General features: G+C 43.7%; 2 protein-coding genes across 4 annotated transcripts in view; both read left to right on the top strand.

The window, feature by feature from the left end:
- Positions 1-174: 174 nt before the first annotated feature.
- On the top strand, positions 175-19,409 carry aldh3a2 (aldehyde dehydrogenase 3 family, member A2). 2 transcript variants are annotated; one of them, XM_014163606.3, is made up of 12 exons: positions 175-300; positions 802-975; positions 1,306-1,434; positions 1,849-1,951; positions 3,188-3,273; positions 9,211-9,419; positions 10,519-10,636; positions 11,029-11,170; positions 11,375-11,541; positions 12,316-12,415; positions 14,099-14,337; positions 18,769-19,409. In XM_014163606.3, exons 2-12 carry the CDS (start codon positions 814-816, stop codon positions 18,781-18,783), a joined length of 1,470 nt encoding a protein of 489 aa, XP_014019081.1. In that variant the 5' UTR covers positions 175-300; positions 802-813; the 3' UTR covers positions 18,784-19,409.
- Positions 19,410-19,513: 104 nt separating this feature from the next.
- Positions 19,514-23,931, top strand: part of LOC106581512 (aldehyde dehydrogenase, dimeric NADP-preferring) — a 37,569-nt gene continuing 33,151 nt past the window's right edge. The window contains exon 1 of one of the 2 annotated variants that reach the window (XM_014163607.3): positions 19,514-19,927. The gene's annotated coding sequence lies outside the window, so the exon portion shown is untranslated. The remainder of the gene's footprint in view (positions 19,928-23,931) is intronic. The other variant, XM_014163608.3, reaches the window with a different exon arrangement.

Here is a 23,931-nt window from a genome sequence, read left to right on the forward strand (position 1 = left end):
GTTCTATCATCTATGACACCATCAAATAGGCGGCGCCTACTTCCCAAATGATCGACACTTGTCATTTGACAAACAGTGCATCTTGAGTTGGATTGACATATTGCTTAACCAACCGCCATGGTGTTTGCTGTGGTGGCCCTTCCCCCTCCGATGACGTAGTGTTACTGTTATAATTTTTCAGGATAACAGGACGAAGGCTACTGTACTGAAGTGAGCTGCTACACTGTTGCACTATTGGGGTCGGCTGAAGTGCAACGTTCGTTCAAAAAATTATACAACAGTTCTCTGCTGATTTACAAGGTAATAATATGAAAATCTGGGTTTTGCCATTTAGTTGCCTTCGAATATGAACGGTTCTGTAATTCAATGTTTTTTTTGTTTTTAGCTGTTAGCCATTTAGCTAACGTTGGCTAGTAGCTCAGCCCCTTTATTTCAATGGCAAAAGTCCAGGATTATAGTCTCGTAATGCTAGGCGTTGTTTTAGAATCAAGTGCCTACAGCATCGCCTGGTAAAGATCCTTGTCTACTAATAGTGTGTATTACTACCGCATAGACATACACTTTTGCATTATTGTTGATTCCTCCTATTAGGCTACTGGCTTTAATGAATACACTTTGACATTCCTACCCTATAGTTATGTACGAGTAGAAATATAACTTTAAATAATATATATCCTTATCTCTGTTTTGATAACACACACACACACACACTGTACCTCGGTAGCACACAACGTGTAACGTTAGCTACTAACCCAATAATGCATTCCCTTAGTGTCCCTGTTCTTCCACTCCTTGCCCCAGTACGGTAGTAGTATGTCTCGGGAACAGCTGGTGGTAGAGAGGGCAAGGAGAGCCTTCCAGACCGGTATGTCTAAACCACTGAAGTTCAGAGTTCACCAGCTTAAGAACCTGCACCGTTTCATCACAGAGAGACACAAGGACATTGCAGACGCTGTCAAGAAGGACCTTAACAAGGTGAGCGTTGATTCTGCATTCCAAATGACACCCTATTCCCATTATAGTGCACTACTTTAGAGCCCTGGGCCCTGGTCAAAAGTAGCGCACTATAAAGGGAATAGGGTGCCATTTGAGAGTTTAATTTGACAATTTACATAAAGGTAGGGTTTATAAGTCGTTTTTAGAATGAGTTAATATGTAGTCTGGACATCTAATTATAACCCACTTATAACTATGTGTTAACCTACTGTAGAGCACTCTGTGACAATGTTTTTGTAAAAATGGCTATATAATTATGACTGTCTGACTGACTGATTGGTGTATTGGTGTGTCCTTAACCTGCTGCAGACTGAACACAGCACAGAGTTGTTTGAGACCCTAGGTCTGGAAGGGGAGATCGACGTGGCTGTGGAGAGGCTAGCAGAATGGGCTGCCCCTCGGCCTGTAGAGAAGAGCCTCCTTACCATCTTAGACGAGGTAAGACAAGATAAACATTTTAGGGTCCCAAATGGCAGCCTATTCCCTATATTGTGCACTACTTGTGACCAGGGCCCATCGGACCTTATTGTCTGTTTTCACCTACATTTATTTTTATGTCCTGTAATCTCATTACAGGACATATAATACAACACAACATTTTTTAAATTGATTTAACTAGGCAAGTCAGTTAAGAACTAATTCTTATTTACAATGACGGCCTAGGAACAGTGGGTTAGCCTGCTGAGGTAAAGCCTAGGTTTTACCTTGTTCAGGGGCAGCTCGTGGATTCGATCCAGCAACCTTTCGGTTACTGGCCCAACGCTCTAACCACTAGGCTACCTGCCACCCCTACAGAACATATGAAGGATGGTGGATCATAGATTTAAAAAAATAGTCTACATCTTGTCACAGGTATACATCCAGCCAGAGCCCCTGGGAGTGGTCCTCATCATCGGGGCCTGGAACTACCCCTGGGCAGTGACTCTCCAGCCCCTGGTCGCGGCTATTGCTGCAGGTACTGTAGTAGAAAACGCAATGGAGGTGGTTATGTGTGTAAACAATGCTCGCGTGATGAATAACCTTGCCTGAGATTTGGAGACTTGTGTTCGCTCCCCGAGCTAATGCCTAGGCTTTACCTCAGCAGGCTAACATAGAGCTAATGCCTAGGCTTTACCTCAGCAGGCTAACATGGAGCTAATGCCTAGGCCTTACCTCAGCAGGCTAAAATAGAGCTAATGCCTAGGCTTTACCTCAGCAGGCTAAAATAGAGCTAATGCCTAGGCTTTACCTCAGCAGGCTAGCATGGAGCCAATGCCTAGGCTTTACCTCAGCAGGCTAGCATGGAGCTAATGCCTAGGCTTTACCTCAGCAGGCTAACATAGAGCTAATGCCTAGGCTTTACCTCAGCAGGCTAGCATAGAGCTAATGCCTAGGCTTTACCTCATCAGGCTAGCATGGAGCTAATGCCTAGGCTTTACCTCAGCAGGCTAACATGGAGCCAATGCCTAGGCTTTACCTCAGCAGGCTAGCATGGAGCTAATGCCTAGGCTTTACCTCAGCAGGCTAACATAGAGCTAATGCCTAGGCTTTACCTCAGCAGGCTAGCATGGAGCTAATGCCTAGGCTTTACCTCAGCAGGCTAACATAGAGCTAATGCCTAGGCTTTACCTCAGCAGGCTAGCATAGAGCTAATGCCTAGGCTTTACCTCAGCAGGCTAGCATAGAGCTAATGCCTAGGCTTTACCTCAGCAGGCTAACATGGACCTAACACAGTGTTGTAACGTTGTTATGATTACACATTCACTGTCTAATACCACCTCTCTTCTGCATCCATCCATCCATCCCTTTATCTATCCCTCCCATCTATCTCTCCCTCCCATCTCTCCATCCCTCTATCCCTCCCTCCCATCTCTCCCTCCCATCTCTCCATCCCTCTATCCCTCCCTCCCATTTCTCCCTCCCATCTCTCCATCCCTCTATCCCTCCCTCCCATCTCTCTATCCCTCCCTCCCATCCCTCTATCCCTCCCTCCCATCTCTCTATCCCTCCCTCCCATCTCTCCATCCCTCTATCCATCCCTCCCATCTCTCCATCCCTCCCTCCCATCTCTCTATCCCTCCCTCCCATCTCTCCATCCCTCCCTCCCATCCATCCATCCCATCCCTCCTATCTCTCCATCCCTCCCTCCCATCTCTCCATCCATCCCTCCCATCTCTCCATCCATCCCTCCCTCCCTCCCATCTCTCCTCAGGTAATGCTGCTGTGGTTAAGCCATCAGAGGTCAGCTCTCATTCAGCCAAGGTCATGGAGGAACTGCTCCCTCTCTACCTGGACAAGGTCACTTCACTAACATCAAATCCCTATCAGATGCATGTTTACTCCTTTACAGTGCCTTCAGAAAGTATTCAAACCCTTTGACCTATTCTACATTTACACCAATAGGCTCTTGAACAGCTTCTATCCCCAAGCCGCAAGACTGCTAAATAGCTAACTAAATAGCTAACTAAATAGCTAACTAAATAGCTAACTAAATAGCTAACTAAATAGCTAACTAAATAGCTAACTAAATAGCTAACTAAATAGCTAACAAAATGGCTGCACGGACTATCTGAGGTGTCCCTTGTATTTTATTCTTATTTTTTTCACTGTCTCTATGCACACTCACATGGTCCTACACACGGTCACTCCAACACACACAAACACTCACACCATCATCTGCTCACACACGCATAATATGCATTTATACTGACTCTACACACACGCACATACAATCATCATATACTGTACACTGCTGCTTCTCTGTTTATCATATATCCTGATGCCTATTCACCGTAACCCCTATACATATCTACCTCCATCACTCCAGTATCCCTGTCCCCTTCCCCCTATACATATCTACCTCCATCACTCCAGTATCCCTGTCTCCTTCCCCCTATACATATCTACCTCCATCACTCCAGTATCCCTGTCCCCTTCCCCCTATACATATCTACTTCCATCACTCCAGTATCCCTGTCTCCTTCCCCCTATACATATCTACCTCCATCACTCCACTATCCCTGTCTCCTTCCCCCTATACATATCTACCTCCATCACTCCACTATCCCTGTCCCCTCCCCCCTATACATATCTACCTCCATCACTCCAGTATCCCTGTCTCCTTCCCCCTATACATATCTACCTCCATCACTCCAGTATCCCTGTCTCCTTCCCCCTATACATATCTACCTCCATCACTCCAGTATCCCTGTCCCCTTCCCCCTATACATATCTACCTCCATCACTCCAGTATCCCTGTCCCCTATACATATCTACCTCCATCACTCCAGTATCCCTGTCTCCTTCCCCCTATACATATCTACCTCCATCCCTCCAGTATCCCTGTCCCCTTCCCCCTATACATATCTACCTCCATCACTCCAGTATCCCTGTCTCCTTCCCCTATACATATCTACCTCCATCACTCCAGTATCCCTGTCTCCTTCCCCCTATACATATCTACCTCCATCACTCCAGTATCCCTGTCCCCTTCCCCCTATACATATCTACCTCCATCACTCCAGTATCCCTGTCCCCTTCCCCTATACATATCTACCTCCATCACTCCAGTATCCCTGTCCCCTCCCCCCTATACATATCTACCTCCATCACTCCAGTATCCCTGTCTCCTTCCCCCTATACATATCTACCTCCATCACTCCAGTATCCCTGTCCCCTTCCCCCTATACATATCTACCTCCATCACTCCAGTATCCCTGTCCCCTCCCCCCTATACATATCTACCTCCATCACTCCACTATCCCTGTCCCCTCCCCCCTATACATATCTACCTCCATCACTCCAGTATCCCTGTCTCCTTCCCCCTATACATATCTACCTCCATCACTCCAGTATCCCTGTCTCCTTCCCCCTATACATATCTACCTCCATCACTCCAGTATCCCTGTCCCCTTCCCCTATACATATCTACCTCCATCACTCCAGTATCCCTGTCCCCTTCCCCCTATACATATCTACCTCCATCACTCCAGTATCCCTGTCCCCTTCCCCCTATACATATTTACCTCCATCACTCCAGTATCCCTGTCCCCTTCCCCCTATACATATCTACCTCCATCACTCCAGTATCCCTGTACATTGTAAATATGGTACTGACCCTGTATATAGTCACCTTCCCCCTATACATATCTACCTCCATCACTCCAGTATCCCTGTCCCCTTCCCCCTATACATATCTACCTCCATCACTCCAGTATCCCTGTCTCCTTCCCCCTATACATATCTACCTCCATCACTCCAGTATCCCTGTCCCCTTCCCCTATACATATCTACCTCCATCACTCCAGTATCCCTGTCTCCTTCCCCCTATACATATCTACCTCCATCACTCCAGTATCCCTGTCCCCTTCCCCCTATACATATCTACCTCCATAACTCTAGTATCCCTGTCTCCTTCCCCTATACATATCTACCTCCATCACTCCAGTATCCCTGTCCCCTTCCCCTATACATATCTACCTCCATCACTCCAGTATCCCTGTCTCCTTCCCCCTATACATATCTACCTCCATAACTCCAGTATCCCTGTCCCCTTCCCCCTATACATATCTACCTCCATAACTCCAGTATCCCTGTCCCCTTCCCCCTATACATATCTACCTCCATAACTCCAGTATCCCTGTCTCCTTCCCCCTATACATATCTACCTCCATAACTCCAGTATCCCTGTACATTGTTAATATGGTACTGGAACGGACCCTCTATATATTATGCTTACTTACTTTACTCGTGTTATTCTTATATCTTGTTGAAACATTTTGTTGTTTCAGCCTGAATTCAAAATGGATTAAATATTTTTTTCCCCAACTATCTACACACAATACCCCATAAAGAGAAAGTGCAAACATGTTTTTTGAAATCTTTGCAAATGTATTGAAAATGAAATACAGTTATCACATTTACATAAGTATTCCCACCCTCGAGTCAATCCTTTGTAGAAGCACCTTTAAAAGCGATTACAGTCTTTCTAGGATAGTCTCTTAGAGCTTTCCATACCTTAGTCTCTAAGAGCTTTCCATACCTTAGTCTCTAAGAGCTTTCCATACCTTAGTCTCTAAGAGCTTTCCATACCTTTCCATACCTTAGTCTCTAAGAGCTTTCCATACCTCAGTCTCTAAGAGCTTTCCATACCTTAGTCTCTAAGAGCTTTCCATACCTTAGTCTCTAAGAGCTTTCCATACCTTAGTCTCTAAGAGCTTTCCATACCTTAGTCTCTAAGAGCTTTCCATACCTCAGTCTCTAAGAGCTTTCCATACCTTAGTCTCTAAGAGCTTTCCATACCTTTCCATGCCTTAGTCTCTAAGAGCTTTCCATACCTTAGTCTCTAAGAGCTTTCCATACCTTAGTCTCTAAGAGCTTTCCATACCTTAGTCTCTAAGAGCTTTCCATACCTTAGTCTCTAAGAGCTTTCCATACCTGGATTGTACAACGTTTGCCCATTATGCTTTAAAGAAAATTCTTCAAGCTGCCATAGATTTTCAAGAAGATTTATGTCAAAACTCGGCCACTCAGGAACATTCACTGTCTTCTTGGTAAGCAACTCCAGTGTAGATGTGGCCTTGTGTGTTAGGTTATTGTCCTGCTGAAAGGTGAATTAATCTCCCAGTGTCTGGTGGAAGCAGATTGAACCAGGTTTTCCTCCTAGGATTTTTCCTGTGATTAGCTCCATTCTGTTTCTTTTTTATCCTGAAAAACTCCCCAGTCCTTAACGATTACAAGCATACCCATAACATGATGCAGCCACCACCATGCTTGAAAATATGGGGAGTGGTACTCAGTAATGTGTTATATTGGATTTGACCAAACATAACACTTTGTATTCAGGACAAAAAGTTAATTGCTTTGGCATATTTTTTTGCAGTATTACTTTAGTGCCTTATTGCAAACAGGATGCACGTTTTGGAACAGACTTCCTTATTTTCAAATCAAATGTATTTATAAAGCCCTTCTTACATCAGCTGATATCTCAAAGTGCTGTACAGAAACCCAGCCTAAAACCCCAAACAGCAAGCAATGCAGGTGTAGAAGCACGGTGGCTAGGGAAAAACTCCCTAGAAAGGCCAAAACCTAGGAAGAAACCTAGAGAGGAACCAGGCTATGAGGGGTGGCCAGTCCTCTTCTGGCTGTGCCGGGTGGAGATTATAACAGAACATGGCCAAGATGTTCAAATGGTCATAGATGACCAGCAGGGTCAAATAATAATAATCACAGTGGTTGTCGAGGGTGCAACTGGTCAGCACCTCAGGAGTAAATGTCAGTTGGCTTTTTCATAGCCGATCATTGAGAGTATCTCTACAGCTCCTGCTGTCTCTAGAGAGTTGAAAACAGCAGGTCTGGGACAGGTAGAACGTCCGGTGAACAGGTCAGGGTTCCGTAGCCGCAGGCACAACAGTTGAAACTGGAGCAGCAGCACGGCCAGGTGGACTGGGGACAGCAAGGAGTCATCATACCAGGTAGTCCTGAGGCATGGTCCTAGGGCTCAGGTCCCCCAAAGAAAGAAAGAGAGAATTAGAGAGAGCATACTTAAATTCACACAGGACACCAGATAAGACAGGAGAAATACTCCAGATATAACAGACTGACCCTAGCCCCCCGACACATAAACTACTGCAGCATAAATACTGGAGGCTGAGACAGGAGGGGTCAGGAGACAATGTGGCCCCATCCGATGATACCCCCGGACAGGGCCAAACAGGCAGGATATAACCCCACCCACTTTGCCAAAGCACAGCCCCCCATACCACTAGAGGGATATCTTCAACCACCAACTTACCATCCTGAGACAAGGCCGAGTATAGCCCACAAAGATCTCCGCCACCCAGGAAGACCACGTCAGTGACTCAACCCACTCAAGTGACACACCCCTCCTAGGGATGGCATTTTCACTCTATCAGTTAGGTTAGTATTGTGGAGTAACTACAATGTTGTTGATCCATCCTCAGTTTTCTCCCATCACAGCCATTAAACTCTGTATTTGTTTTAAAATCACCATTGGCCTCATGGTGAAATCCTTGAGCAATTTCCTTCCTCTCCAGTAACTGAGTTAGGAAGGACGCCTGTATCTTTGTAGTGACTGGGTGTATTGATACACCATCCAAAGTGTAATTAATAACTTGCCATGCTCAAAAGGAAATTAAATTTCATTTTTGTTCTTTTTTACCCTTCTACCAATAGGTGACCTTTTTTGTGAGGCATTGGAAAGCCTCCGTGGTCTTTGTGGTTGAATCTGTGTTTAAAATTCACTGTTGTGTACAGAGTGAGTCCATGCAACTTATTATGTGACTTGTTAAGCAAGGGTTTACTCCTGAACTTATTTAGGCATCGCCATAACAAGGGGGTTGAATACTTATTGACTCAAAACATTTCAGCTTTTCAGTTTTTATTAATCAGTAAAAAATGAGAACAAACATATTACCACTTTGACATTGTAGGGCGTAGTGTGTAGGACAATCAAATCCATTTTAAATACAGGCTGTAACAACAAAATGTGGGAAAAGTCGAGGAGTGTGAATACTTTCTTAAGGAGCTGTGTTTCCTTTAAATTCTCATTTCAAGCTCTCTTGTGTCATAGGCTGTTGTTCATGGTGAGAGGGAACTGAAGTGTGTGTGTGTGTGTGTGTGTGTGTGTGTGTGTGTGTGTGTGTGTGTGTGTGTGTGTGTGTGTGTGTGTGTGTGTGTGTGTGTGTTCTTGTTTGTGTGAGTGGGCATGGATGCATATGTGCATGTGTGTTTACATGTCTGTCCCTGTTCCTCCACAGGAGCTGTACCCTGTAGTGTGTGTTTACATGTCTGTCCCTGTCCTCCACAGGAGCTGTACCCTGTAGTGTGTGTTTACATGTCTGTCCCTGTTCCTCCACAGGAGCTGTACCCTGTAGTGTGTGTTTACATGTCTGTCCCTGTCCTCCACAGGAGCTGTACCCTGTAGTGTGTGTTTACATGTCTGTCCCTGTTCCTCCACAGGAGCTGTACCCTGTAGTGTGTGTTTACATGTCTGTCCCTGTTCCTCCACAGGAGCTGTACCCTGTAGTGTGTGTTTACATGTCTGTCCCTGTTCCTCCACAGGAGCTGTACCCTGTAGTGTGTGTTTACATGTCTGTCCCTGTTCCTCCACAGGAGCTGTACCCTGTAGTGTGTGTTTACATGTCTGTCCCTGTTCCTCCACAGGAGCTGTACCCTGTAGTGTGTGTTTACATGTCTGTCCCTGTTCCTCCACAGGAGCTGTACCCTGTAGTGTGTGGGGGCGTCTCAGAGACCCAGGAGTTGCTGCGTCAGCGTTTCGACCACATCTTCTACACAGGGAACAGCACTGTGGGTAAACTGGTGATGGAGGCCGCAGCCCGACACCTCACCCCTGTGACCCTGGAGCTGGGGGGGAAGAGCCCCTGTTACATCGATAAGGACGTCGACCTCAGAGTCGCATGCCGGTCAGTGGCAGACTGACCCATATTCCTTGAGAGTTATTCAATCTGTGTAATTTTGTCCCTGGTCATCAAAAATCTTGGAAATAGTATATTGTGGGCAGCGTCACTGCAATAGTTCAAGGACTGTTTCATACTTTACTCAGATGAGAACAGTTCAAGGACTGTTTCATACTTTACTCAGATGAGAACAGCTCAAGGACTGTGTCATACTTTACTCAGATGAGAACAGCTCAAGGACCGTTTCATAGTGCTTTACTCAGATGAGAACAGCTCAAGGACCGTTTCATAGTGCTTTACTCAGATGAGAACAGCTCAAGGACCGTTTCATAGTGCTTTACTCAGATGAGAACAGCTCAAGGACCGTTTCATAGTGCTTTACTCAGATGAGAACAGCTCAAGGACCGTTTCATAGTGCTTTACTCAGATGAGAACAGCTCAAGGACCGTTTCATAGTGCTTTACTCAGATGAGAACAGCTCAAGGACCGTTTCATAGTGCTTTACTCAGATGAGAACAGCTCAAGGACTGTGTCATGCTTTACTCAGATGAGAATAGCTCAAGGACCGTTTCATAGTGCTTTACTCAGATGAGAACAGCTCAAGGACTGTGTCATGCTTTACTCAGATGAGAATAGCTCAAGGACCGTTTCATAGTGCTTTACTCAGATGAGAACAGCTCAAGGACTGTGTCATACTTTACTCAGATGAGAATAGCTCAAGGACCGTTTCATAGTGCTTTACTCAGATGAGAACAGCTCAAGGACCGTTTCATAGTGCTTTACTCAGATGAGAACAGCTCAAGGACCGTTTCATAGTGCTTTACTCAGATGAGAACAGCTCAAGGACCGTTTCATAGTGCTTTACTCAGATGAGAACAGCTCAAGGACCGTTTCATAGTGCTTTACTCAGATGAGAACAGCTCAAGGACCGTTTCATAGTGCTTTACTCAGATGAGAATAGCTCAAGGACCGTTTCATAGTGCTTTACTCAGATGAGAACAGCTCAAGGACCGTTTCATAGTGCTTTACTCAGATGAGAACAGCTCAAGGACTGTTTCATACTTTACTCAGATGAGAAGCCCATTACTCCTCTGTGTTTCCACAGGCGTATCACCTGGGGGAAGTTTGTGAACTGCGGTCAGACGTGCATTGCCCCAGACTACATCCTGTGTGAACCCAGCATCCAGAACAGAGTGGTGGAGGAGATCAGGAAATGCATCACGGTATTATAGTCTGCATGTACAGCAGAGATTATAGAAATGACTTGAATAGAAACATAGAATTACAGAATGGGGCTTACACATACAGTAGGCTAATTAATATTCCACTACTTGTTTGGCATGAGGTGGGGTTTTCCTCAAAGTTTTTACCTGGGCTCTGCTCCTTTCATATTTATTTTCATCCTGACAAATTCCCAAGTCCCTGCCGGTGACAAGCATACCCATAACATGATGCTGCCACCACAATACTGGAAAATAGAGGGGGAAAAAATTATAATTCCATCCTTTTTATATTAAGGAAAAACATTCAAGGGGGTGCAGACTTTCACTAGGCCCTATATCTGCATTTTAATGGTCATTCGCTATAGTATATTTTACCTTTGGGCTGGTGTTAGGAGTTTTATACGGACGACCCAAAGACCTTCGAGGACTACGGACGCATCATTAACCAGCGCCACTTCCAGAGAGTGATGTCACTGCTCGAGGGGAGCACTGTGGCCATCGGAGGAGACAGCGACCAGTCACAATGCTATATAGGTACGTTAACGAGGCCCCTGTGTGTGTGTGTGTGTGTGTGTGTGTGTGTGTGTGTGTGTGTGTGTGTGTGTGTGTGTGTGTGTGTGTGTGTGTGTTATTCCTCATGTTTGTAGTATTCACGAGCCTTCCCTTTCCCCCCTGCCCCTTTGTGTCTGCTCACTGTGTGTGTTATTGTGTTATTTCTCAATGTGCGTGTGTGTCCAGCCCCCACGGTGCTGAAGGACGTGACAGGGGGCTCCAAGGTGATGCAAGAGGAGATCTTTGGTCCCGTGCTCCCCATTGTCACTGTTAGTGGAGTGGACGAGGCTATACAGTTCATCAATGAGAGAGAGAAGCCTCTGGCCCTCTACGTGTTCTCACCTGACAACAAGGTAAAGACCACAGAAGTGAAATCAAAGCTAAAGTCTGTAAGATTTAACTAATGAAACTTTAACTAATGAAACATATCCATATTAATGAATATGACTTCTGACCTATGTTAAATACTAAGTTAGTGTCTCTCTGTCTCTCTCCCTCTGACTCGCTCTGTCTTTCTCTCTGTCGCTCTCTCGCTTCCTCTCTCTCCCTCTCTGTCTCTCTCTGTCTCTCTCTGTCTCTGTCTCTCCCTCTCTGTCTCCCTCCCTCTCTGTCTCCCTTCCTCTCTCTCCCTCTCTGTCTCTCTCTGTCTCTGTCTCTCCCCCTCTCTCTCTCCCTCTCTGACCTCCCTCTCTCCTCTCTCTCCCTCTCACCTCCCTCTCTGTCTCCCTCCCTCTTTCTCCTCTCTCCCTCTTTTTCTTCCTCTCCCTGCCTCCCTCCCGCCCTCCCTCCCTCCCTCCACCTCCCTCTCTATCCCTCTCTCTACCTCTCCACCTCTCTCACCCTCTCTCTCCACCTCCCTCTCGCTCCACCTCCCTCCCTCCCCTTCTCCCCCTCTCTCTACCTCCCTCCCTCTCTCCACCTCTCTCTCCCTCTCTGTCTCCATCTGTCTCTCCCCCTTTCTCTCTCCCCCTCCCTCTCTCCACCTCTCTCCCTCTCTCGATCTCACTCCCCCTCTCTCTCCCCCTTTCTCTCTCCCCCTCCCTCTCTCCACCTCTCTCTCCCTCTCTCCATCTCTCTCCCCCTCTCTCTCCCCCTTTCTCTCTCCCCCTCCCTCCCTCCACCTGTAGTTGATTAGGAGGGTGATAGCAGAGACTTCTAGTGGGGCCCTAGTGGCCAATGACTGTCTGGTCCACTTCACTGTCAACACCCTCCCCTTCGGAGGGGTGGGTAAGTTAACACTACCACACACACACACCACACACACACACACACACACACACACACACACACACACACACACACACACACACACACACACACACGATACTGATATGATGTGATGTGTGTGTCTTAGTAACACTGAGGGAAAAAAGTATTTGATCCCCTGCTGATTTTGTACGTTTGCCCACTGACAAAGAAATGATCAGTCTATAATTTTAATGGTAGGTTTATTTGAACAGTGAGAGACAAAATAACAACAAAAAAATCCAGAAAAACGCATGTCAAAAATGTTATAAAATATCATCACAGAGGTCAGACGTTTCTTGTAGTTGTCCACCAGGTTTGCACACATCTCAGGAGGGATTTTGTCCCACTCCTCTTTGCAGATCTTCTCCAAGTCATTAAGGTTTCGAGGCTGACGTTTGGCAACTCGAACCTTCAGCTCCCTCCACAGATTTTCTATGGGATTAAGGTCTGAAGACTGGCTAGGCCACTCCAGGACCTTAATGTGCTTCTTCTTGAGCCACTCCTTTGTTGCCTTGGCCGTGTGTTTTGGGTTATTGTCATGCTGGAATACCCATCCACGACCCATTTTCAATGCCCTGGCTGAGGGAAGGAGGTTCTCACCCAAGATTTGACGGTACATGGCCCCATCCATCGTCCCTTTGATGCGGTGAAGTTGTCCTGTCCCCTTAGCAGAACAACACCCCCAAAGCATAATGTTTCCACCTCCATGTTTGACGGTGGGGATGGTGTTCTTGGGGTCATAGGCAGCGTTCCTCCTCCTCCAAACATGGCGAGTTGAGTTGATGCCAAAGAGCTCCATTTTGGTCTCATCTGACCACAACACTTTCACCCAGTTGTCCTCTGAATCATTCAGATGTTCATTGGCCAACTTCAGATGTGCATGTATATGTACATTCTTGAGCAGGGGGACCTTGCGGGCGCTGCAGGATTTCAGTCCTTCACGGCATAGTGTGTTACCAATTGTTTTCTTGGTGACTATGGTCCCAGCTGCCTTGAGATCATTGACAAGATCCTCCCGTGTAGTTCTGGGCTGATTCCTCACAGTTCTCATGATCATTGCAACTCCACGAGGTGAGATCTTGCATGGAGCCCCAGGCCGAGGGGGATTGACAGTTCTTTTGTCTTTCTTCCATTTGCGAATAATCACACCAACTGTTGTCACCTTCTCACTAAGCTGCTTGGCGATGGTCTTGTGTAGGTCTACAATCTTGTCCCTGACATCCTTGAAGAGCTCTTTGGTCTTGGCCATGGTGGAGAGTTTGGAATCTGATTGATTGATTGATTCTGTGGACAGGTGTCTTTTATACAGGTAACAAACTGAGATTAGGAGCACTCCCTTTAAGAGTGTGCTCCTAATCTCATCTCGTTACTTGTATAAAAGACGCCTGGGAGCCAGAAATCTTTCTGATTGAGAGGGGGTCAAATACTTATTTCCCTCATTACAATGCAAATTATTTTATAACATTTTTGACATGCGTTTTTCTGGATTTTTGTTGTTGTTATTCTGTCTCTCACTGTTCAAATAAACCTACCATTAAAATTATAGACTGATCATTTCTTTGTCAGTGGGCAAACGTACAGAATCAGCAGGGGATCAAATACTTTTTTCCCTCACTGTATATTGAATTTTCCCACCATCGTCCCTCTCCTCCCTTCCCCAAGGTAACAGTGGTATGGGACGCTACCACAGCCAGCACGGCTTTGACCAGCTCAGCCACCTGCGTGCCTGTCTCATTAAGAAGCTGAACATGGAGGATGCCAACGCCATGCGTTACCCGCCCCACACGGCTAAGAAGCTGGGCTGGGCGCGCTTCTTCTTCCTGAAGCGGGTCAACCTGCGCAGGCTCCGACGCATGGCACTACTGGCCCTGTTCTCTGCCTTGGCTGCCTTCATAGTACAGGTCAGATAGACTATAGTACAGGTCAGATAGACTATAGTACAGGTCAGATAGACTATAGTACAGGTCAGATAGACTATAGTACAGGTCAGATAGACTATAGTACAGGTCAGATAGGAAGACTATAGTACAGGTCAGAGAGATAGACTATAGTACAGGTCAGATAGACTATAGTACAGGTCAGATAGACTATAGTACAGGTCAGATAGGAAGACTATAGTACAGGTCAGAGAGATAGACTATAGTACAGGTCAGATAGATAGACTATAGTACAGGTCAGGTAGACTATAGTACAGGTCAGATAGACCATAGTACAGGTCAGATAGATAGACTATAGTACAGGTCAGATAGATAGACTATAGTACAGGTCAGATAGGAAGACTATAGTACAGGTCAGAGAGATAGACCATAGTACAGGTCAGATAGACTATAGTACAGGTCAGATAGACTATAGTACAGGTCAGATAGACCATAGTACAGGTCAGATAGACTATAGTACAGGTCAGATAGATAGACTATAGTACAGGTCAGATAGATAGACTATAGTACAGGTCAGATAGATAGACCATAGTACAGGTCAGATAGATAAACTATAGTACAGGTCAGATAGACCATAGTACAGGTCAGATAGATAGACTATAGTACAGGTCAGATAGACTATAGTACAGGTCAGATAGATAGACTATAGTACAGGTCAGATAGACCATAGTACAGGTCAGATAGACCATAGTACAGGTCAGATAGACCATAGTACAGGTCAGATAGACCATAGTACAGGTCAGATAGATAGACTATAGTACAGGTCAGATAGACTATAGTACAGGTCAGATAGACCATAGTACAGGTCAGATAGATAGACTATAGTACAGGTCAGATAGACTATAGTACAGGTCAGATAGACTATAGTACAGGTCAGATAGACCATAGTACAGGTCAGATAGATAGACTATAGTACAGGTCAGATAGATAGACTATAGTACAGGTCAGATAGACTATAGTACAGGTCAGATAGACTATAGTACAGGTCAGATAGACCATAGTACAGGTCAGATAGACTATAGTACAGGTCAGATAGACCATAGTACAGGTCAGATAGACTATAGTACAGGTCAGATAGATAGACCATAGTACAGGTCAGATAGACTATAGTACAGGTCAGATAGACCATAGTACAGGTCAGATAGACCATAGTACAGGTCAGATAGACTATAGTACAGGTCAGATAGGTAGACTATAGTACAGGTCAGATAGATAGACCATAGTACAGGTCAGATAGACTATAGTACAGGTCAGATAGACCATAGTACAGGTCAGATAGATAGACTATAGTACAGGTCAGATAGATAGACTATAGTACAGGTCAGATAGACTATAGTACAGGTCAGATAGACTATAGTACAGGTCAGATAGGTAGACTATAGTACAGGTCAGATAGACCATAGTACAGGTCAGATAGACTATAGTACAGGTCAGATAGATAGACTATAGTACAGGTCAGATAGATAGACTATAGTACAGGTCAGATAGATAGACCATAGTACAGGTCAGATAGATAAACTATAGTACAGGTCAGATAGACCATAGTACAGGTCAGATAGATAGACTATAGTACAGGTCAGATAGACTATAGTACAGGTCAGATAGATAGACTATAGTACAGGTCAGATAGACCATAGTACAGGTCAGATAGACCATAGTACAGGTCAGATAGACCATAGTACAGGTCAGATAGACCATAGTACAGGTCAGATAGATAGACTATAGTACAGGTCAGATAGACTATAGTACAGGTCAGATAGACCATAGTACAGGTCAGATAGATAGACTATAGTACAGGTCAGATAGACTATAGTACAGGTCAGATAGACTATAGTACAGGTCAGATAGACCATAGTACAGGTCAGATAGATAGACTATAGTACAGGTCAGATAGATAGACTATAGTACAGGTCAGATAGACTATAGTACAGGTCAGATAGACTATAGTACAGGTCAGATAGACCATAGTACAGGTCAGATAGACTATAGTACAGGTCAGATAGACCATAGTACAGGTCAGATAGACTATAGTACAGGTCAGATAGATAGACCATAGTACAGGTCAGATAGACTATAGTACAGGTCAGATAGACCATAGTACAGGTCAGATAGACCATAGTACAGGTCAGATAGACTATAGTACAGGTCAGATAGGTAGACTATAGTACAGGTCAGATAGATAGACCATAGTACAGGTCAGATAGACTATAGTACAGGTCAGATAGACCATAGTACAGGTCAGATAGATAGACTATAGTACAGGTCAGATAGATAGACTATAGTACAGGTCAGATAGACTATAGTACAGGTCAGATAGACTATAGTACAGGTCAGATAGGTAGACTATAGTACAGGTCAGATAGATAGACCATAGTACAGGTCAGATAGACTAAAGTACAGGTCAGATAGATAGACTATAGTACAGGTCAGATAGATAGACTATAGTACAGGTCAGATAGATAGAGCATAGTACAGGTCAGATAGACTGTAGTACAGGTCAGATAGATAGACTATAGTACAGGTCATATAGACTATAGTACAGGTCAGATAGATAGACTATAGTACAGGTCATATAGACTATAGTACAGGTCAGATAGACTAAAGTACAGGTCAGATATTTAATTGAAATAATATGTCAAACAAGATGTGCATTTTGTCCGAGGGGATAACATCATGAATTAAAACACATTCCCAAAAGGTTTTTCAATGGTAATTAGACCATAGATATCCCCAAGGTGCCATGTGCTTAACAAGCCTCCAATCACAAGGTTTTACTTGATCAAAACATCTCTAAGTGTTGGGAGATGTGAAATTGAGGATGCAAGACTTAATCAATTATTATTTATTTAACTAGGAAAGTCAGTTAAGAACAAGTTCTTATTTACAATGATAGCCTACCAGGGAACAACAGAATGACAGATTTTTACCTTGTCAGCTCGGGGATTCGATCCAGCAACCTTTCGATTACTGGCCCAACGCTCTAACCACTAGGCTACCCTGCCACCCCAAACTATAAACTCAGATTTCAAAATATAGGCTTACAATAGATCCTTTTAACTGTTGTTCCCTTATTTATCAGGGGGGGGGTTCAGACTGAGTTAGCTAACAGGCCTTCCTGCTCTAGTTTTTAATCAATGGTTTAGAGAGCCAATGGCACCCTATTCCCTATGTAGTGCACTACGTTTGACTAAGCCCTGGTCAAAAGTAGTGCACTACATAGGGAAAAGGGTGCCATTCTGGACACAAACACATAAGTGGATACTACGAAACAGTTCAGATCCCCACAATGGATCCCTGTCTTAGCTCCGCTGGTCACTACAGCCCTCCTACTTAAATACCATAGTGGCCTGTGTGAGGGCCGAGGGAGGGACTGGAGGGAGGGACTGGGGGAGGGACTGGGGGGAGGGACTGGGGGGAGGGACTGGGGGGAGGGACTGGGGCGTCTCGGTCATGACTGGTTTAATAAACGAGAATCTCTCGGAGACCGGCGATCCAAGGAAGAGAGGGAGATATAGTGTCCATCACAAATGGCACACTATTCCCTATTTAGTGCACTACTTTTGACCTGGACCTAGTCAAATGTAGTGAACTATATAGGGAATATGGTGCCATTTAGGACACTGACATAGAAGTTAGTTTTTTGTCACACTAACTGACTCATACTCAAATACACATGGTTAGCAGATGTTAATGCGAGTGTAGCGAACTGCAGCTTGTTGGCCGAATAAAGTGTTTTTCTAGAATACGTAGTTTATGTTGTCAACGGTTCGATTTCTTTCAAATGAAAACAGTTTATTAAATACGATTTAAATCATTATCTCGAAAGTAACCCAGCTATTGTTATTCAATGAGCTATTTGTGTGTCTCAATGCTAACTGAGTGCTTCTATTTTGTCTCTTGAATCCATCCTGGAGAGTACATTTTCACAGAGATGGCAAGATACATTATGCGAATATTCCCTCTCTTAACTCCCACAGCTCCAAATAATGGTGTCTGTCCCAAATTACACCCTATTCTCTGCATAGTGCACTTCTTTTGGTCAGGGCCCATAGAGCTCTGGTCAAAAGTAGTGCACTATATAGGGAATAGGTTGACATTGTGGACAGAACCCTTGTGCTCCCAACACAAGAATGGCTTTGTCTCCTTCAGACAATGTTTGGTGTTGTTGAGGAAATCTAATCACACAACACTAGAAACATGATCTACGGCCCCCTTTAATTACCCAGCATGCATCATTCTCCTTCACTAAATAAGGCCTTTGTTTTGGGTCCTCGAGTACCTCCACACATATCTGTCTTTGTAATTTGCTGTGTCACTGTTGATTGTCATATTCATTGTTGTCCTGTTTGTGAAAAGTGATGATGGGAGACATTTTGTGCCTTGTGTTTCTTGCAGAGGTACCTGCGGTGATGCTGATGTGGTGAAACTACGTGAGGCTCCGCCATCTTGGACCCTGATTTAGACTTGTAGTGCTGGGGGGGCAACAGTTATGGCTCAGTGTCAGTCATAAACATAACAAAATTGCAATAGTTCATTTTAAATCACAATTATTTAACTGTCATTCAAACAAGGGTTATGAATCATTAATGATTTTAGAGGTGTTTATGATGCCAGTAAACCTGTATATTTGAGGTTATTTTTTTAATTTCATATCGTGTCCTACGCATTTCATCTCTGTTGCACTGTTGTAAATGGATTCTAGCCTCAATGGAAGACTGAGTACCGCGCATTTGCATTATTCCTGAGAGTTTCCTAAAGGAGTGCAACTGTTTTGTAATGTAAAGAATGTGGCTCTTGTTGTGCTAGTTTTTATACTGATTATTGTCAACAGTACTTTTATGTTTAGTGTGAAAAGAAAACTTGCCTGCGTTATATACTGTATAACATTAACAATGAGATGAAAACAGACTTGTCTTCCACAGTGATCAGTTTTTTTTATTTAAGATATTAAAATGACATTTAGGCTTAGCTGTGATGAAGTAATATATAATAAGACTGAGAAAAGTTATTCATTTCAAATAAAAAGTTATCTTGTTTATGGGTATTTATTACACTTCTTTTATGTCACTTTTTTATCTTTAGCAACAACAAAAAAACATTTCATAAGCCATTCTGGTATTTTACTGATGTAACTTCATGAAAAAAAATCTGGGATATTGTAGGACTAACCATATGGCCATTTTGTAGGTCCATTTTTATAATTTGTAAAAATGCAACAAAAAAACGTCTAATTTAAGCAGGCTACCTAGTTATTAGTTACGTGTGATGGGGTAAACCCGGTACCACCGGTAGCTTTGTGGGATAAACGTTAAATGTGCAGCCATGTGCCGCCCACGGTCACGTCAGTGAGACAGGAACAAGGACACACCGTATCGTACTGTGGCATAACGCTGTTCATCTCGTTGGTTATGCAGCAATACTTTTATTTTCTCAGGATAGGAACGTTTCTGATTGCTATTTCTTTAACACTGCCAGCGGTGATTTCACTACTTGGATAAATCGGGATAAATTGATTTCGTCTATTGTTGCTCCAGATTGATGCTTTCATTCACGTGTGAGTATGGGACATTGTTGTTCAGATTGATCCAACAGACAAAGTACTGTATGTAGTCTATCACAGTAATTACAACGTTCATTAGACTGTTATTTTAGTTGTATACACTTTTAGAATTGACAACCAACCAACGAATAATTATAAAGTCATATTTTATAACCGAGGTAAAGTTTATATTCACACATTAGGATATTCATCAGACATTCGCCAAAAGCCATTTAAAGCTTTATAAATCAATAACTAATTCACCGTTTGTCACAGAATCATCAAACTAGATATGATTTAATCTATAAATGTCTAGTATACTTTTACAACCTTTGTTTTAAGGAAATATTCCAGTTTTGATGTTTTAGAAATACATTAAATCTATACAATGTCATTTAAAGCTTTATAAATCAATAACTAATTCACCGTTTGCACAGAATCATCAAACTAGATATGATTTCATCTATAAATGTCTAGTATACTTTTACAACCTTTGTTTTGAGGAAATATTCCAGTTTTGACTTGATAGAAATACATAAAATCTCAAATATTGCATTTAAAGATGAAGAAATCAATAACTAATTCAGTGATTGTCGCAGAAAAAAAGTGAAAATATGCATTTATTTGCAATAACTTGAAAGAAATGTTCATTTCAAGTGCGATTTGTACTATATGATGTCAGACAATGTTTACATTAAGTTGTACAATGTTCACAGTCTTAAATTGTATGCCAAAGTAATGTTTGTATTGTTTAGTGCAACAGTTCCACATTTTAAAGTAGTTACAAGGCACACCAGTTATGTATTTATATGTCTCCAATTTAACAGTTATTTATTTATACGTCTCCAATTTAACAGCCAATCATTTTCTATTTTGGCTTTGTTGAAGTCCTTTTTTTTGTCATCCCCAGACAAGCTGAATGGTACCATCTTCTGAGTTAATAGATTCAACTGTTTAACACTTACAGCCAAATGTTTAATACCCCGGGTATTCCCAGAACACATTCTGGAAAGTCTATAGATACACTGGTCACTTTATTAGGTACAACCCCCTATGCATCTGGAGCAGCGTGAATTCAGAACTGTTGATGAAACTTTTGCCCATCTTAATGTTTTCTTTTTATTGGCCGGTCTGAGATATGGCTTTTTCTTTGCAACTCTGCCTAGAAGGCCAGCATCCCGGAGTCGCCTCTTCACTGTTGACGTTGAGACTGGTGTTTTGCGGTGTACTATTTTAATGAAGCTGCCAGTTGAGGACTTGTGAGGCGTCTGTTTCTCAAACTAGACACTAAAGTACTTGTCCTCATGCTCAGTTGTGCACCGGGGCCTCCCACTCCTCTTTCTATTCTGGTTAGAACCAGTTTGCGCTGTTCTGTGAAGTGAGTAGTACAGAGCGTTGAGATCTTCAGTTTCTTGGCAATTTCACACATGGAATAGCCTTCATTTCTCAGAACAAGAATAGATTGACGAGTTTCAGAAGAAAGGTCTTTGTTTCTAGCCATTTTGAGCCTGTAATCGAACCCACAAATGCTGATGCTCCAGATTTAAAATAAATAAATAATTATTTCACCTTTATTTAACCAGGTAGGCTAGTTGAGAACAAGTTCTCATTTGCAACTGCGACCTGGCCAAGATAAAGCAAAGCAGTTCGACACAAACAACAACACAGAGTTACACATGGAATAAACAAACATACAGTCAATAATACAGTAGAAAAATCTATATACAGCATGTGCAAATGAGGTAGGATAAGAGAAGTAAGGCAATAAATAGGCCATGGTGGCGAAGGAATTACAATATAGCAATTAAACACTGGAATGGTAGGATGTGCAGAAGATGAATGTGCAAGTAGAGATACTGGGGTGCAAAAGAGCAAGATAAATAAATACAGTATGGGGATGAGGTAGATTGGATGGGTTATTTACAGATGAGCTATGTACAGGTGCAGTGATTGTCGTGGAAAATTGTCTTAAGAATATAATACTCTTACAAGAACTTTTGAATTCAATATAGGCTTTAATACAAAGTAGCAAACCGAGGTGGTCCGCGGAAACATCTAACTTCCCTGAGCATCGGCTCTGCTTTTATCCACATACAGCATGTGGGTACATCCCCTTAGCCCTTTCGCCACCATTGTCTTCCAACCCGAGTTTCTTTCTTGTTTACGCCTGATGATGCACACATCTGTTCCGGTTTGGATTACAATGGTGGCAGAACCCCCTAACTTATACAACAAAAATACACTTATTGCATATGGTTCACATGTCAGTCAATTTGCCATCATTCTTCTCCTGCTTTTCTCCCCCCTAAAATTAAACACCCACTGAACCTTCTTAAACACAGTCCTGCTTAGCATGCAGAGAAACTCCTCAAACAAGAGGGAGTTGGTGTGGTTGAATTTGTACGTATGCTTAACTTAATGTTTAGTTACTACTACTTTGGACCGTGTTGTTTTTTAACATTTTTTTAAAAAAATAATACGGGAGGGTTAATTAAAACACGTTACGTTGTCAGGTTAACGTCTACGAAATGGTGTCTTATTCATACTCAATTCATACTCATTGTCCTTGCTACTTCCTGCTATTCAATTATGTTTCTTCAGCATAGCAGCTGCATCTAGTTACATTACATTAACTCCCACATGATCTGTGAGCTGCTCTAACAGCTGGTGCTTAAAGCTAGTGAGGGAGGTAAGAGTCTCCAGCTTCAGAGATTTTTGCAGTTCGTTCCTGTCATTGGCAGCAGAGAACTGGAAGGAGAGATGGCCAAAGAAGGAATTGGCTTTGGGGGTGACCGGTGAGATATACCTGCTGGAGCGTGTGCTACGGGTGGGTGCTGCTATGGTGACCAGTGAGCTGAGATAAGGTGGGGCTTTACCTAGCAGAGACTTGTAAATGACCTGGAGCCAGTGGGTTTGGCGACGAGTATGAAGCGAGGGCCAGCCAACGAGAGCATACAGGTCGCAGTGGTGGGTAGTATATGGGGCTTTGGTGACAAAACGGATGGCACTGTGATAGACTGCATCCAATTTGTTGAGTAGAGTGTTGGAGGCTATTTTGTAAATGATATCGCCGAAGTCGAGGATTGGCAGGATGGTCAGTTTTACAAAGGTATGTTTGGCAGCATGAGTGAAGGATGCTTTGTTGCGAAATAGGAAGCTGATTCTAGATTTAATTTTCCATTGGAAATGTTTAATGTGAGTCTGGAAGGAGAGTTTACAGTCTAACCAGACACCTAGGTATTTGTAGTTGTCCACATATTCTAAGTCAGAACCGTCCAGAGTAGTGATGCTGGACGGGCGGGCAGGTGCGGGCAGCGATCGGTTGAAGAGCATGCATTTAGTTTTACTTGTATTTAGGAGCAGTTGGAGGCCACGGAAGGAGAGTTCTATGGCATTGAAGCTCGTCTGGAGGTTAGTTAACACAGTGTCAAACGAAGGGCCAGAAGTATACAGAATGGTGTCGTCTGTGTAGAGGTGGATCAGAGACTCACCAGCAGCAAGAGCGACATCATTGATGTATACAGAGAAGAGAGTCGGCCCAAGAATTGAACCCTGTGGCACCCCCATAGAGACTGCCAGAGGTCTGGACAACAGGCCCTCCGATTTGACACACTGAACTCTATCTGAGAAGTAGTTGGTGAACCAGGCGAGGTAGTCATTAGAGAAACCAAGGCTGTTGAGTCTGCCAATAAGAGTGTTGTGATTGACAGAGTCGAAAGCATTAGCCAGATCGATGAATACGGCTGCACAGTAATGTCTCTTATCGATGGCAGTTATGATATCATTTAGGACCTTGAGCGTGGCTGAGGTGCACCCATGACCAGCTCTGTAATCCCGTCTGGATTACTGCAACTCGCTGTTGGCTGGACTCCCTGCCTGTGCCATTAAACCCCTACAACTCATCCAGAACGCCGCAGCCCGTCTGGTGTTCAACCTTCCCAAGTTCTCTCACGTCACCCCGCTCCTCCGCTCTCTCCACTGGCTTCCAGTTGAAGCTCGCATCCGCTACAAGACCATGG

This window comes from Salmo salar, chromosome 20 (genome assembly GCF_965601325.2).
Source record: "Salmo salar chromosome 20, fSalSal1, whole genome shotgun sequence".
NCBI classification, from domain to species: Eukaryota; Metazoa; Chordata; class Actinopteri; order Salmoniformes; family Salmonidae; genus Salmo; species Salmo salar.